A 15,225-nucleotide genomic window follows, 5' to 3' on the forward strand; every position below is an offset into this window, starting at 1 on the left:
ATGGCACGTTATTTAAGTGTCAGCAACTGTTGCCATTAACGCTAGTTTGGCTGTACTAGAGAATTTAAGTAAGAACATAGTATATGGGATTGATTTTAAGAAATCTGCTTAATTAATTATGGTGTTTCTATTCCAAGAAAAATAAAATCCTCATTGTTTCCGTTAGGAAAATATGGCGCTATACAACGTGACCAGTCTGGAATAGGCTACAGTACTAAGATAAAAATAATCCTAATATTTCCACACCCTAATTGTAGTCTAACCAATACCCAAACGGAGATTCAGTGAAAAAAAAAATCTCATTGATGTATCAAGACCAGTCCCCATGCTTTTCTCAGAGCAGTGCGAAACGGTGCTGAAATAGTTGACCACACAAGGGTAGGCTATTGCTTCAAATCCTATTGCTTCTATATTCAATATGCTTTAAATGCCACAAATAATTGAACACACACAATTCTTAAAACTCTGAGAAGGGTAATAGGAGATGATCTGCATATTTTCCTGGTTAAATAAAGGTATATATATATATATTAAACGCACATTCTTATTGCTATATTCCACGCGTTACTGTGTGTGTTTCGATTCTCTCTCTCTCTCACACACACACGCGGTCTTGACCTCTGAATGCTCGACTATGAAAAGACAACTGGCATTTACCTCTAAGGTGCTGACCGGTTGCACCCAGAGGCCCTGGTGCACAACTGAGCAAGAAGACAAGTACATTAGAGTGTCTAGTTTGAAAAACAGACGTCTCACAAGTCCTCAACTGACAGCTTCATGAAATAGTACCTGCAAAACACCAGTCTCAACGTCAATAGTGAAGAGGCGACTCCGGGATGCTGGCCTTCTAGGCAGCTTTCCTCTGTCCAGTAGTGTGTGTGTTCTTTTGCCCATCTTAATCTTTTATTTTATTGGCCAGTCTGAGATACGGCTTTTTCTTTGCAACTCTGCCGAGAAGGCCAGCATCCCGGAGTCGCCTCTTCACTGTTGACGTTGAGACTGCTGTTCTGCGGGTACTATTTAGTGAAGCTGCCAGTTGAGGACTGGCAGCCAGATGCAGACTGTACGGGAGTTGCAGCGATGAGATAAGACCGTAACTACCAATTGGAATACCACGAAATTGGGGAGAAAAAGGGGTCTTTTTTTATTATTAAATAAATAAATAAAATAAATACAACTTTAGATTTTTTTATTTTTTTTTTACACCTAGCCAAGCTATCCTTTTGTAAAGGTTGAAGTGTCTATTGTCCTGCTAATAGCACCATGACCAGGATCTCTATTAATTTAAATGAGCAGATTAGGGCTTTCAGGAGGAACGGAAAATTGCGTGTCAATTCATAAACCATGTGCCATGGAATGGTACATCGAAAATCTCTTCCCAACTATTTAGCTGAATTCCCATAGTAATTCGTTATGGATCCATAACGAAATAAAAATACTCTTTCAAAATGCAATGTTTATCATTATTTTATTAACGAGAGAATAAAGATGTTGATGAAGAAATACTGTACAGTATAGGCTTTATCAGACATTTTGCGGTTGCATGAGGTCCCCCACACGCATTTTAAACATTGGGATACTAAAGCATATTGAAGATAGAAGCCGCCATGATATCTTCAGAATATCATGGAATATAATTGAACATTTTCGTTTCTCTTAGAATAAAAACCTTAGCGTAACAACAGTTTTAGTAAGTAATATGCTACAGTCCAGTTACAGCTTCTGACCAAATAGAAACCAAAAACGTGTATTTTTTCAGACGTGTGTGCAGGACAGAGGAATAGCAATTCTTACAGTCTTATTCTAAATTCAATCACCTTCTTCATCCTCATCATTCAGTTCATTGAAATTGCATTTTGAAGTCATACACAATTATCAGTTTCTATTTGGTTTACATCACCCATTCATTCAGGTAGGCCTTGGGACCCAAAAGCATAATCAGTGTTCTTCCTCTCCCCCCCCCCCCCCCCCCCAGCAGTGGGCTGGAGCTCTTTATTCTAAGAGAAATGAAAATGTTCAATTACATTCCATGATATTCTTAAGATATATGTGATGACTGAATATAAGCAGCAAGCGATGTCTGCTAAATAATCAAGTTGATGGCGCAGTCATATAGCCTCGGCACCTACATAAAGCTGAGTGACTCCCTCATTCATGGCTTTGGATAAAATAAATAAGCACCAACATTTTTTCTGATAGTCTTTAATAAAGAAATGTTTTGACTGTCTGCCTCATGACCTCAAACAAAGTTAGAACACTGACTATGCTTTTGGGTCCCAAGGCGCACCATTTTGTTTCTCTCCGTCACCCATACGCAATTTAAACATTTGGATAATAAAGCATTTATTATTATTATTAAACCTGCATTATAATTATATAAAAGCCATAATTATATCACAGACCATATTTGCCCTAACAAAAAATGACATGAAAAGCGCAAATTTGTAAATCCAAAACTCTAAAAGTAATTGGAAAGGCAGACACAAATGATTTGTTTATTGATATATTTAATTTTACCGTTATTTTACCAGGTAAGTTGAGTGAGAAGACATTCTAATTTACAGCAACGACCTGGGGAACAGTTTCAGGGGAGAGGACGGGGGATGAAATAGCCAATAAGCTGGGATGATTAGATGGCCGTGATGGTATGAGGGCCAGATTGGGAATTTATCCAGGACACCGGGGTTAACACCCCTACTCTTACAATAAGTGCAATGGGATCTTTAATGACCTCAGAGAGTCAGGACACCCGTTTAACGTCCCATCCGAAAGACGGCACCCTACACAGGGCAGTGTCTGCCCTGGGGCATGGGGATCTTTTTTTTAGACCAGAGGAAAGAGTGCCTCCTACTGGCACTCCAACACCACTTCCAGCAGGATCTGGTCTCAAAATCCAGGGACTGACCAGGACCAACCCTGCTTAGCTTCAGAAGCAAGCCAGCAGTGGGATGCAGGGTGGTATGCTGCTGGCCATTTGTGACATTGTGGTTACAATAAACAATGTAAACAAGATGCTGTGTTTTTATTCATTAATAGTGTGTCTCAGAAGTTTCTGTCCATGACTGATGCAACCCAAAAAAGCATTAAAGACAGAGTACTTGAGGTCACCGAGAAAGTCTGGACATGGCCTGCTCTCCCTTATGCAAGGAATTAGGCACTTTTTTATTTAATTTTTTTATTTCACCTTTATTTAACCAGGTAGGCAAGTTGAGAACAAGTTCTCATTTACAATTGTGACCTGGCCAAGATAAAACAAAGCAGTTCGACACATACAACACAGAGTTACACATGGAGTAAAACAAACATACAGTCAATAATACAGTACAAACATAAGTCTATATACAATGTGAGCAAATGGAGGTGAGATAAGGGCAAAAAAGGCCATGGTGGCAAAGTAAATACAATATAGCAAGTAAAACACTGGAATGGTAGATATGTAGTGGAAGAAAGAGCAAAGTAGAAATAGAAATAATGGGGTGCAAAGGAGCCAAATAAATAAATAAATAAATACAGTAGGGGAAGTGGTAGTTGTTTAGGCTAAAGTATAGATGGGCTATGTACAGGTGCAGTGATCTGTGAGCTGCTCTGACAGCTGGTGCTTAAAGCTAGTGAGGGAGATAAGTGTTTCCAGTTTCAGAGATTTTTGTAGTTCGTTCCAGTCATTGGCAGCAGAGAACTGGAAGGAGAGACGGCCAAAGGAGGAATTGGCTTTGGGGGTGACCAGAGAGATATACCTGTTGGAGCATGTGCTACAGGTGGGTGCTGAAAAACTTTCCCATGTTTACTTGTCAGACTGCACAGTAGCCTAATAAACATATGCATTTTTTTATCGAATTCAATAACATATCTACCACGGTGTGTTTTTGGTTGATGGCCAATATTAAATAGTCAAATGCATTTGTGAATTCAATCACTTTATTGTTTAATTATTTAAGGCTCCTTTCTCTTCTCTGTGCTGGAGTTCGTTTAAGAATAAAGTAGGCTAATGAAGGCAACAAATTGTTGCTTACTGAAACTCCCAAAGTCATCCAATTGTTACAATAGGATTTGAAGCCATAGCCTACTCGCGTGTGGTCAACTATTTCAGCACTGTTTCGCACTGCTCTAAGACAAGCAAGACTACTTAATAAACATATAAATGTAAAAAATAATTTGAAAAATCGAATTCAATAATATATTTGTACCACTGTAGATGTTGCGGTCAGTCAGAGTTGAGTACTATTGTAAAGTGTAGCCTAAAGGACAAAATGGGCAAACTTGCAATGTATTCGATGCTTAAGTACTCTAAAACCAGATTTGCCCCAACCAAAAAAATGCATGAACCCCTACAAATATATTCATGTATTATTAACCCTGCATTATAATTGTATAAAAGCCCATTAGATATTAATTTTACAGTAGTAGATTTAATTTGATCTACTACTGTAATTGATTGATCTGTATTGATCTGCCAGTATTTTCATTTAGAGATTCCGGTAAACTCTTTGATGTTTCCTTTTATGTGTCCAACCAATTATTATTGGATTATTCACCATGGCAACCAACAAAATGTATTTCTTAGTTAGGTTGGCTTGTTTGCAGAATTCACAGCCTGCTATGCTTGTGAAAAACAAAATGCCTCCAGCTGTCCATCCCTACTGTAAATAATATAAACAGTGGTTATAGAGGGTGCAACTGGTCAGCACCTTAGGAGTAAATGTCAGTTGGCTTTTCATAGCCGAGTATTCAGAGGTTAAGACAGCAGAGAGAGAGCGAGAGAGAGAGAGAGAGAGAGAATCAAAACACACACACAGTAACGCGTGTTAATTATTTCCGAGTGACGATCTGTTATCCAACGACTAGTTTAATAGCCAGGCTACTGTAGGTGTGAAAATCCCCCCAACTTAAGTACTATAAAGTTTTACACAGTATCTGTTCATCAACATCTTTATGCTTTCGTTAATAAAATAACGATAAAGACTTTCAAAATGCAGATGTTTATTTCAACTACTGTACAGTATATCTCAGCAACATTTTAGTTACATTTCCCCCCAGCTCCACAACCACGGGTAAAACCACATTGTACAGCGCCATATTTTCCTAACGGAAACCCTGAGGGTTTTGTTTTTCTTGAAATAGAAACACCATAATATTAAGCTAATTAATTAAGCTAAATTTCTTAAAATCAATCCCATATACTATGTTCTTACAAAAAAAAGGTTCTCTAGTACAGCCCATATCAAAAGCTGTCAAATGCTTCTCAAAGATGCCCCCTGGTGGTCAAACTAGCACTAACTAGCATTAATGGCAATAACATGCCATAGAATTCTGCAGCAGCAAGCAAGCCAGCAGTATGATGCAACTTTTAAAGGAAGAACCACAGTACTTAGCAATTTATATACAAAATCAGCTAAAATAATATTGCTATACTCTACAGTATTGATTTTTTGACTCCCATCCCTACCCCTAATACATTACAGCAGCCCTAGTCCCTTAGTCAGACAGTGGAACAGACACCAAACTACATTTCCCAGAATGCACAACATCCTTACCTTGTGCTCTGCAGGCAGCAGACTGAACTCCTTAGTGCTGATATTGACAGAGAGGGGGCTGATGTTGAACCTGGAGAAACAGCGGAGAGAGTAGGTGGCCAAACAGTGAGACACCTCATCAATAACACCTACAAGGGACGCTCAGAGCTAACTGGTACGAAACTGCAATGTTAAAGGGGCAGTTCTGTCTAAAATCAACTAATGTTTGCTTGAACTGTCCCTTTATGTAGTGGGAAACTAATGTGAAGGAATTTGTTGCAATAGTCTGAAGTGACTTTCCATTCCTATCATCTGCGCTGATCTCAAAACATAGGATGGGTGAAAGCAATATGGTCCAGTTGTTTCACTTCAGTGCAGATGAAGGAAAGGAGACAAGGACAGGAAGCCACTATAAACTATTGAAACAGGGGAGGTGTTCTTGGGTTCGTACCATTTGGTGAGGAGGTCAAGGGCTTCCAGGGGGGCCGGGTACAGGGAGAGGGCTCTGATCTCCACAGAGACCACAGAGGAGGAGGGGTTTTTCAGAGTCAGCAGCTTAACCTAGGGGAAAAGTTCAAAGTTCAAAAGATGTCTTGTACATTTGGTTTCCAGGGCTCACAGCTGACACAAAACATAACAAGACATTGTATTACACAGACAGCGTACTGGAAAAGCATACTAATGTTAAAAGTGCAGATTGTAGAGTATTTTTGTATTTATTATTACAAATATCAGAAATACCAAAACTGTTGCAGGTGAATTGTTGTACCACAGAGCTGTGAATTGTTGTACCACAGAGCTATTCAACTATTAGTGTGTGATAAAAACATGTTTGGGTTACCTTGCTTTCATTGACAGGGACAGCACCAAAGTCTAGAGGGGACGAGGCCTCCGCTGGTAGTCTGGGCCACCTTCAGCAAACAGAAGAAAATAGGAACTGTAAGTGTGTGTGTGTGGCCCAACGTCATTATAAGTTATACGTGTTAGAGTGTCTAGATAATGTATAAGTGACTGAGTGAAGTGAAAAATGGTGCGTGTGTGTGGCCCACCTGCCCTCATATGTGTGTGTATGTGTAGGAGTGACTAGACATAGAGTAAAGGAGTGAAGTGAACAACCGTGTGCCTCACCTGCAGGGCAGCTGGTCTTTGCGGATTTTCCAGCGAGAGCAGAGCTCCGAGGCCAGTCTGCTGTCCAGCATCCAGGAGGAGGAGTCTGGGAGGAGAGAGCGCTGCCACTGGACACGACCTGGAAACACCCATACAACACAGCCTGAGTGGACCACACACATATCAGTCAAACACAGCAGAGACCAATGACTCATGCATGCACGCCACAAGCGAGTGCACACGTCTCACCTGACTCTGACAGTCTGAGAGGACATGGTCGGCCACACTCCCCATCTGCTTCAAACACAACATTACCCTGCTGGAGAGGGAACACACAAACACACACCCAGTTATTTTGGGTTGGACGAATGCCATATCAATATAATGCCATTTGACTGTCAGCTTGAAAAGAGAGATTCCCTCTACAGAGTGGAGTGGATGTGCAGGAAGAGTATTCTAATGAAAGTGAATAAAAGGGAAGAGTGTATATCTATCTATCTATCGAGATAGATAAAGACACACACACACTGCATTCGGAAAGTATTCAGACCGCTTGACTTCTTCCACATTTTGTTACGTTACAGTCTTATTCTTAAATTGATTAAATTGTTTTTTCCCCCTCAAACTACACATAATACTGCATAACAATAAAGCAAAACAGGTTTTTAGACATTTTTGCAAATGTATAATTGTTTTAAAAATGAAATATCACATTTACATAAGTATTCAGACCCTTTACTCAGTACTTTGTTGAAGCACCTTTGGCAGCAATTACAGCCTTGAATCTTCTTGGGTATGACGCTACAAGCTTGGTCACACCTGAATTTGGGGAGTTACTCCCATTCTTCTCTGCAGATCCTCTAAAGCTCTGTCCGGTTGGATGGGAAGCGTCCCTGCACAGCTATTTTCAGGTCAAAGAAGTTCGATCGGGTTCAAGACCGGGCTCTGGCTGGGCCACTCAAGGACATTCAGAGACTTGTCCCGAAGATTATCCTGTGTCATCTCGGCTGTGTGCTTAGCGTCGTTGTCCTGTTGGAAGGTGAACCTTCACCCCAGTCTTAGGTGCTGAGCGCTCTGGAGCAGGTTTTCATCAAGGAACTCTCTGTACTTTGTTCCGTTCATCTTCCCCTCGATCCTGACTAGTCTCCCAGTCCCTGTCGCTGAAAAACATACCCACAGCATGATGCTGCCACCACCATGCTTCACCGTAGGGATGGTGCCAGGTTTTCTCCAGACGTGACACTTGGCATTCAGGCCAAAGAGTTCAATCTTGGTTTCATCAGCCCAGAGAATCTTGATTCTCATGGTCTGAGACTCATTTAGATGTCTTTTTGCAAACTCCAAGCGGAGTGGCTTCAATCTGGCCACTCTACTATAAAGGCGTGATTGGTAGAGTGCTGCAGAGATGGTTGTCCTTCTGGAAGATTCTCCCATCTTAGGAGGAACTGGAGCTCTGTCAGAGTGACCATCGGGTTCTTGGTCACCTCCCTGACCAAGGCCCTTCGCCCCCGATTGTTCAGTTTGGCCGGGTGGCCAACTCTAGGAAGAGTCTTGTTGGTTCCAAACTTCTTCCATTTAAGAATGATGGAGGCCACTGTATGCTTGGGGACCTTTTGGTAACCTTCCCCAGATCTGTGTCTCGACACAATCCTGTCTTGGAGCTCTACAGACAATTCCGTCGACCCCATGGCTTGGTTTTTGCTCTGACATGCACTGTCAACTATGGGACCTTATATAGACAGGTGTGTGCCTATCCAAATCATTTCCAATGAATTGAATTTACCACAGGTGGACTCCAATCAAGTTGTAGAAACATCTCAATTTTAGAATACGGCTGTAAAGTAACAACATTTGGAATTAGTGAAGGGGTCGGAATATTTTCCGAATGCACTATCAGAACAAAGGTGTGAGTGAGCAGATGTTAAACATTAGTATATAGATCAGAACAATGTACAGTAATAGTGTGAAGTGTGGTTATTCGGGACTGTAGTAGTATGCAATAGACAGTTGTCTATGGCAGTGTTTCTCAGTCCGGGGCCTGTATCCACAAGGCATCTCAGCGTATGAGTGCTGATCTAGAATCTGTCCATATAATCTTGTTCATTATGACCCAAAAGGCAAAAACTGATCCTAGATCCTACTATTTGTGGACACGGGCCCTGGAGTCCCAAAGTGGTGCACATCTTTGTTTTTGGCCTACCACTACCCACCTGCTTACACGAATGAACTCATCATCAATCCTTTGATTAATGGAATCAGGCATATAGTGCTAGGGCAAAAACGTTCACTCCTTTCTTATGAAATGCTGGTCTATCGAGAGTATGGAGGAGTGTGTATGCACAGTCATTTGGAGTATTACCTTGGCCAGGGTGCAGTGTACATTATGTGTATGCAGACTGGCGTCATTGGTAGTATTACCTTGTCCAGGGTGGAGTGAAAGTAGAGGGGTAGTTTCAGGGCCAGACACAAATCAGTGGTCAGTGTGAGGGTGGAGAGTAGGTTTAGGGGCAGGCTCCTGTTGAGGAGCTGCAAGGAGAGGAGCCGCCAGCAGCCACCCTGGGGCACTGACACCGCCCCACTGAAGTTGACCACCTTGACGCACGGGGGACAGACGGTCAGCACGGACATACCGATAGCAGGACATTCAACTGTAACTACGCAGATCTCATTCTCTCATATTTTAACTAGAGACTGATTTCAACCTGGGAAACCAGGCCGGTGAAATGTTGAGGGGCTGAGTTGTGTGCCTGTACAAAAAAAATCAAGGCAAACTACTTTTGCACATAGCTTTCGGGCTGAACTTCTATCGAGTTCACCTTCTGGTCGACTTCATAGAAATCTCAACGGAATTCATGGAACCACATTTGTATGATGTAGCTATCTTCTGAGATGCTCAGCGCAATTACAAAAAAAGACCACCCCCACCTTGAGTAAGCCCTGGGACTCCGGGGAGAGGATGGCATCCTGGACGGTGAGGGGGAAGTGGAGGGTGTTGGTCAGCCACAGGTCCATGTGGTCTGCTCCTTTCTGCCTCTGTCTCACCTGGAAGAGACTAGACAGCTCCAACCCCCTGGAGAGAGGAGGGACAACCATTGACATGTGGTCTATAGGAGTGAGAGGCACTCTGTCTCTTAAATTGTGTTGATAACGTAACACACATTCACTACATTTTCTAGTGATTTTTTGTTATCTGGATTTGATAACAAAAAAAAACTGAACATAAAAGTCGTCTAACACACCTTGAGGGCAGAAAATACAATTGAAAGCTCCATTTGAGCAGAGTATCTGTATGGTCTTACTTGTGTGTGCTGTGGAAGCCAGGGAAAGTGTTCACTGTGTGATTCCCCAGGACCTGTAGGCTAATATGACTGGAGCATCTTCTACCCTGACCTGGCAGAGACCCTGCTGAACACAGTTATAACATTGGATTTTAAAGTAGGAGGTTCCTCTCAGTAGATAGCAGTTACGTTCCAGCTAATACAGGACAGTTGTATTTTTCAGTGATAGCAGCTAAATACAGATCTAGAGTGCAATAAATATAATATGTGCCTTCAGAAAGTATTCATACCTCTTGACTTATTACATATTGTGTTAGAGCCAAAATGTATTAAATATATGTTTTTGTTTTTAGAGATCTTTGCAAGTGTATTGAAAATGAAATACAGAAATCTCTTTTACATAAGTATTCACACCCATGAGTCAATACTTCGTATACGCACCGTTGGCGGCAATTCAAATGTAAAATGGAGCTGGAGAAGAAGGCTGACATTGTACGTGTTCCCAACCGATTGTGTTTTTTGTTTGTTTCTTTGAGTTGTTTGTAACTTATTTTTTTACAATGTTGCCGCTACTGTCTTTTATGACCGAAAATAACTTCTGGACATCAGGACTGAAATTACTCACCACGGACTGACAGAATCATTTTTTCCCCCTTAAAAGCGTCCCACCTACTCAACAGCCATTGGAATCCCGTGGCGCGATATTCAAATACCTTAGAAATGCTATTACTTCAATTTCTCAAACATATGACTATTTTACACCATTTTAAAGACAAGACTCTCGTTAATCTAACCACACTATCCGATTTCCAAAAGGCTTTACAACGAAAGCAAAACATTAGATTATGTCAGCAGAGTACCAAGCCAGAAATAATCAGACACCCATTTTTCAAGCTAGCATATAATGTCACATAAACCCAAACCACAGCTAAATGCAGCACTAACCTTTGATGATCTTCATCAGATGACACTCCTAGGACATTATGTTATACAATACATGCATGTTTTGTTCAATCAAGTTCATATTTATATAAAAAACCAGCTTTTTACATTAGCATGTGACTAGCATGTGACTAGCATTCCCACCGAACACTTCCGGTGAATTTACTAAATTTCTCACAATAAACGTTCACAAAAAACATAATTATTTTAAGAATTATAGATACAGAACTCCTTTATGCAATCGCGGTGTCCGATTTTAAAATAGCTTTTCGGTGAAAGCACATTTTGCAATATTCTGAGTAGATAGCCCGGCCATCACGGGCTAGCTATTTTGACACCCACCAAGTGTGGTACTCACCAAACTCAGATTTACTATTAGAAAAATTGGATTACCTTTGCTGTTCTTCGTCAGAATGCACTCCCAGGACTTCTACTTCAATAACAAATGTTGGTTTGGTTACAAATAATCCATAGTTATATCCAAATACCGGCGTTTTGTTCGTGCATTCAAGACACTATCCGAAGGGTAAAGAAGGGTGACGCGCCCGACGCGTTTCGTGACAAAAAATGTCAAAATATTCCATTACCGTACTTTGAAGCATGTCAAACGCTGTTTAAAATCAATTTTTATGCGATTTTTCTCGTAAAAAAGCGATAATATTCCGACCGGGAAACCCTGTTTTCGTTCAAAGACGAAAAAATAAAAACATGGTGTCGGCTCGTGCACGCGCCCCAGTCTCATTGTTCTCAGATCGACCACTATCCAAATGCGCTACTGTTTTTCAGCCATGGCCTGCAAAGTCACCATTCAACGTTCTGGCGCCTTCTGAGAGCCTATGGGAGCATTAGAAAATGTCATGTTATGCCAGAGATCCCCTGTTTTGGATAGAGATGATCAAGAAGGCCAATAAATAGTCAGAGAGAGCGCTTCCTGTTTGGAATCTTCTCAGGTTTTGGCCTGCCAAATGAGTTCTGTTATACTCACAGACACCATTCAAACAGTTTTAGAAACTTTAGGGTGTTTTCTATCTATATAATTATATGCATATTCTAGTTACTGGGCAGGAGTAGTAACCAGATTAAATCGGGTACGTTTTTTATCCGGCCGTGCAAATACTGCCCCCTATCCCCAACAGGTTAACGAGTCTGACGAGCCCGACGCAAATTATATACTGCTTTCTCAGGAATAGGCCCAGATTTGCGTGAAGAGGCGGCAGAGAAAAAGGGCCAGAGGAGGGGCTGCCTTCTGAGAATTTGATGGCGATTGAATAAACCCCCACTTCCTTCTATTCTGCTAGCAAACGTGCAATCTTTAGAGAATAGAATCGATGACCTATGCAGAAGATTAAACTACCAACGGGACATTCAAAACTGTAAAAATCTTATGCTTCACAGAGTCGTGGCTGAACGACAACACTATCAACATACTGGTTGTATGCTGTACCGGCAGGGTTGAACAGCGTCATCTGGTAAGACAAGGGGTGGTGGAGTGTGTATTTTTGTAAATAACAGCTAATGCACGATATCGAAGGAAGTCTTGAGCTATTGCTCACCTGAGGTAGAGTATCTCATGATAAGCTGTAGACCACAGTATCTACCTAGAGAGTTTTCATCTGTATTTTTTGTAGCTGTTTACATACCACCACAGACTGAGGCTGGCACTAAGAAAGCATTGAATGAGCTGTATTCCGCCATAAGCAACAAGAAAACGCTCACCTAGAGGCAGCGCTCTTAGTAGCCAGGAACTTTAATTCAGGGAAACTTAAATCCGTTTTACCTCATTTCTATCAGCTTGTTAAATGTTCAACCAGAAGGAAAAATACTCTGGACCACCTTTACTCCACACACAGAGACGCATACAATAGCTCTCCCACGCCCTCCATTTGGCAAATCTGACCATAATTATATCCTCCTGATTCCTGCTTACAAGCAAAAATTAAAGCAGGAAGCATTAGTGATAAGATCAATAAAAAAGTGGTCAGATGAAGCAGATGCTAAGCTACAGGACTGTTTTGCTAGCACAGACTGGAACATGTTCTGGGATTCTTCTGATGGCATTGAGGAGTACACCACATCAGTCATTGGCTTCATCAATAAGTTCATCGATGACGTCGTCCCCACAGTGACTGTACGTACATACCCCAACCAGAAGCCATGGATTACAGGCAACATCCGCACTGAGCTAAAGACTAGAGCTTGCACTTTCAAGGAGCAGGATTCTAACCCGGAAGCTTATAAGAAATCCCGCTATGCCCTCTGACGAACCATCATTCAGGCAAAGCGTCAATACAGGACCAAGATCAGCTGCACCATCAAGAGCATCCTGACTGGTTGCATCACTGCCTGGTATGGCAACTGCTCCGCCTCCGACCGCAAGGCACTACAGAGGGTAGTGCGAACGGCCCAGTACATCACTGGGGCCAAGCTTCCTGCCATCCAGGACCTTTATACCAGGCCGTGTCAGAGGAAGGCCCTAAAAATTGTCAAAGACTCCAGCCACCCTAGTCATAGACTGCACCAAGTCAAGGTCCAAGAGGCTTCTAAACAGCTTCTACCCCAAGCTATAAGACTCCTGAACACCTAATCAAATGGCTACCCAGACTATTTGCATCCCCCCCTTTACACCTCTGCTACTCTCTGTTTTTATCATCTACGCATAGTTACTTTAATAACTCTACCTACATGTACATATTACCTCAACTAACCGGTGCCCCCGACAATTGACTCTGTACCGGTACCTCCTTGTATATAGTCTTGCTATTGTTATTTTACTGCTGCTCTTTAATTACTTGTTACTTTTATTTCTTATTCTTATCCGTATTTTTTTAAACTGCATTGTTGGTTAAAGGCTCGTCTACACCTGCCGTATTAAACTGCATTGTTGGTTAAGGTCTACACCTACTGTATTCAGTACATGTGAATAATAATTGTATTTTATTACAGCTTTAAGTCGTCTTGGTTATGTCTGTATCAGCTTTACATATCTGGATTCTGGGATTTTCTCCCATTCTTCCTTGCAGATTTTCTGAAGATGGGGAATGGAGGTGAACAGCAATCGTCAAGTCTTTCCACAGATTTTCAATGGGATTCAAGTCTGGGCTTTGACTGTGTCACTGAAGGACTTTCACATTCTTGTTCTGAAGCCATTCCAGCGTTGCTTTTGTTGTATGCTTGGGGTTATTGTCCTGTTGGAACATAAATCTTCGCCCCAGTCCAAGGTCATTTGCATTCTGAAGCAGGTTCTCATTCAGGATTTGCCTGTATTTAGCTCCATTCATTGTTCCCTTTATCCTTATCAGTCTCTCATTCCCTGCCGCTGAAAAGCATCCCCTTAGCATGATGCTGCCACCACCATGATTCACGGTAGGGATGGTGTTAGACGAGTGATGAGCTGTGCCTGGTTTTCTCCAGACATTGCGCTTTGCATCCAAGCCAAACAGTTCCCTTTTTGTCATCAGACCACAGAATATTTTGCCTTCTTTCAGTATTTCACGTGACATTGTGCTAACTCCAGGCATGCTGTCATGCGCCGTTTTCTCAGGAGTGGCTTCCGTCTGGCCACTCTTCCAGAAAGCCTAGATTAGTGAAGTGCTGTAAAGACTGTTGTCCTTCTGGCATATTCTCCCATCTCAGCCAAGGAACTCTGTAGTTCATTCGGTTCTTGGTCACCAAGGTCCTTCTTGCCCGGTTGCGCACACGGCCAGCTGTAGGCAGAGTCTGGGTAGTTCCATATTTTTCAGTTTCCCAATGATGGAGACCACACTCTAGAAATGATTTTATGTCCTTCTCCAGATATACGCCTAATGACAATTCTCTCGGAGATCTACGGACAGTTCCTTGGACTTCATTGTATAGTTTCTGCTCTGGCATGCACTGTCAACTAGGCTTGGGTGATATCCAGATTGTCAAACCAACCTTGTGCCATACCTGGATATTCAGTAATACCGGCACTGAACACAAGGGTGCTATTTTAAACCCCACAGCCTTTGTAAACCCAAACGTTAGCAATGCTAACAAGTACATGTAAAATCCCATAGAGAATGCTAACTAAATGCTAATGAGTGCATAGCGAACATTTTATACACGATATCTAGCTGGCAAACATTTCGTTGTGAATTCCATACTGTAACTAGATGACCTGGTGCATGCTGCACAACAGTGAGTGACTCACAAGGCACCGGTCTCTCGTCATTGTGTGCATGTAAACAAACACCACGTGACGGAGGACTATCGGTAAGCTTCATAATAAAAGATTATGTGACAGGTGAAATGGAAAATGCGATCTCCTAACATATTGCACAAGTTGACTGCAGGTATTTACATAAAATGTAGCTACAAATATTCAAATGAATAAAAATACTTGAAAGAACTAGTTAACGGTATTGAAA

General features: G+C 41.7%; 1 protein-coding gene across 3 annotated transcripts in view; it reads right to left on the minus strand.

Annotated features, from left to right (window-relative positions):
* LOC106610024 (transmembrane protein 131-like) overlaps window positions 1–15,225 on the minus strand; it is a 125,000-nt gene that overhangs the window by 20,655 nt on the left and 89,120 nt on the right. The window contains exons 12-19 of one of the 3 annotated variants that reach the window (XM_014209132.3): window positions 9,917–10,019; window positions 9,543–9,687; window positions 9,036–9,209; window positions 6,867–6,936; window positions 6,639–6,756; window positions 6,352–6,421; window positions 5,962–6,071; window positions 5,532–5,601 (exon numbers count right to left, since the gene is read on the minus strand). In XM_014209132.3, coding sequence (XP_014064607.1) covers window positions 5,532–5,601; window positions 5,962–6,071; window positions 6,352–6,421; window positions 6,639–6,756; window positions 6,867–6,936; window positions 9,036–9,209; window positions 9,543–9,687; window positions 9,917–10,019 — 860 coding nt within the window. Of the gene's footprint in view, window positions 1–5,531; window positions 5,602–5,961; window positions 6,072–6,351; window positions 6,422–6,638; window positions 6,757–6,866; window positions 6,937–9,035; window positions 9,210–9,542; window positions 9,688–9,916; window positions 10,023–15,225 lie in introns of all 3 variants that reach the window. The other 2 variants (XM_014209131.3, XM_014209134.3) reach the window with 2 other exon arrangements.

The sequence above is a fragment of the Salmo salar genome, chromosome 08 (assembly GCF_965601325.2).
Source record: "Salmo salar chromosome 08, fSalSal1, whole genome shotgun sequence".
NCBI lineage: Eukaryota > Metazoa > Chordata > Actinopteri > Salmoniformes > Salmonidae > Salmo > Salmo salar.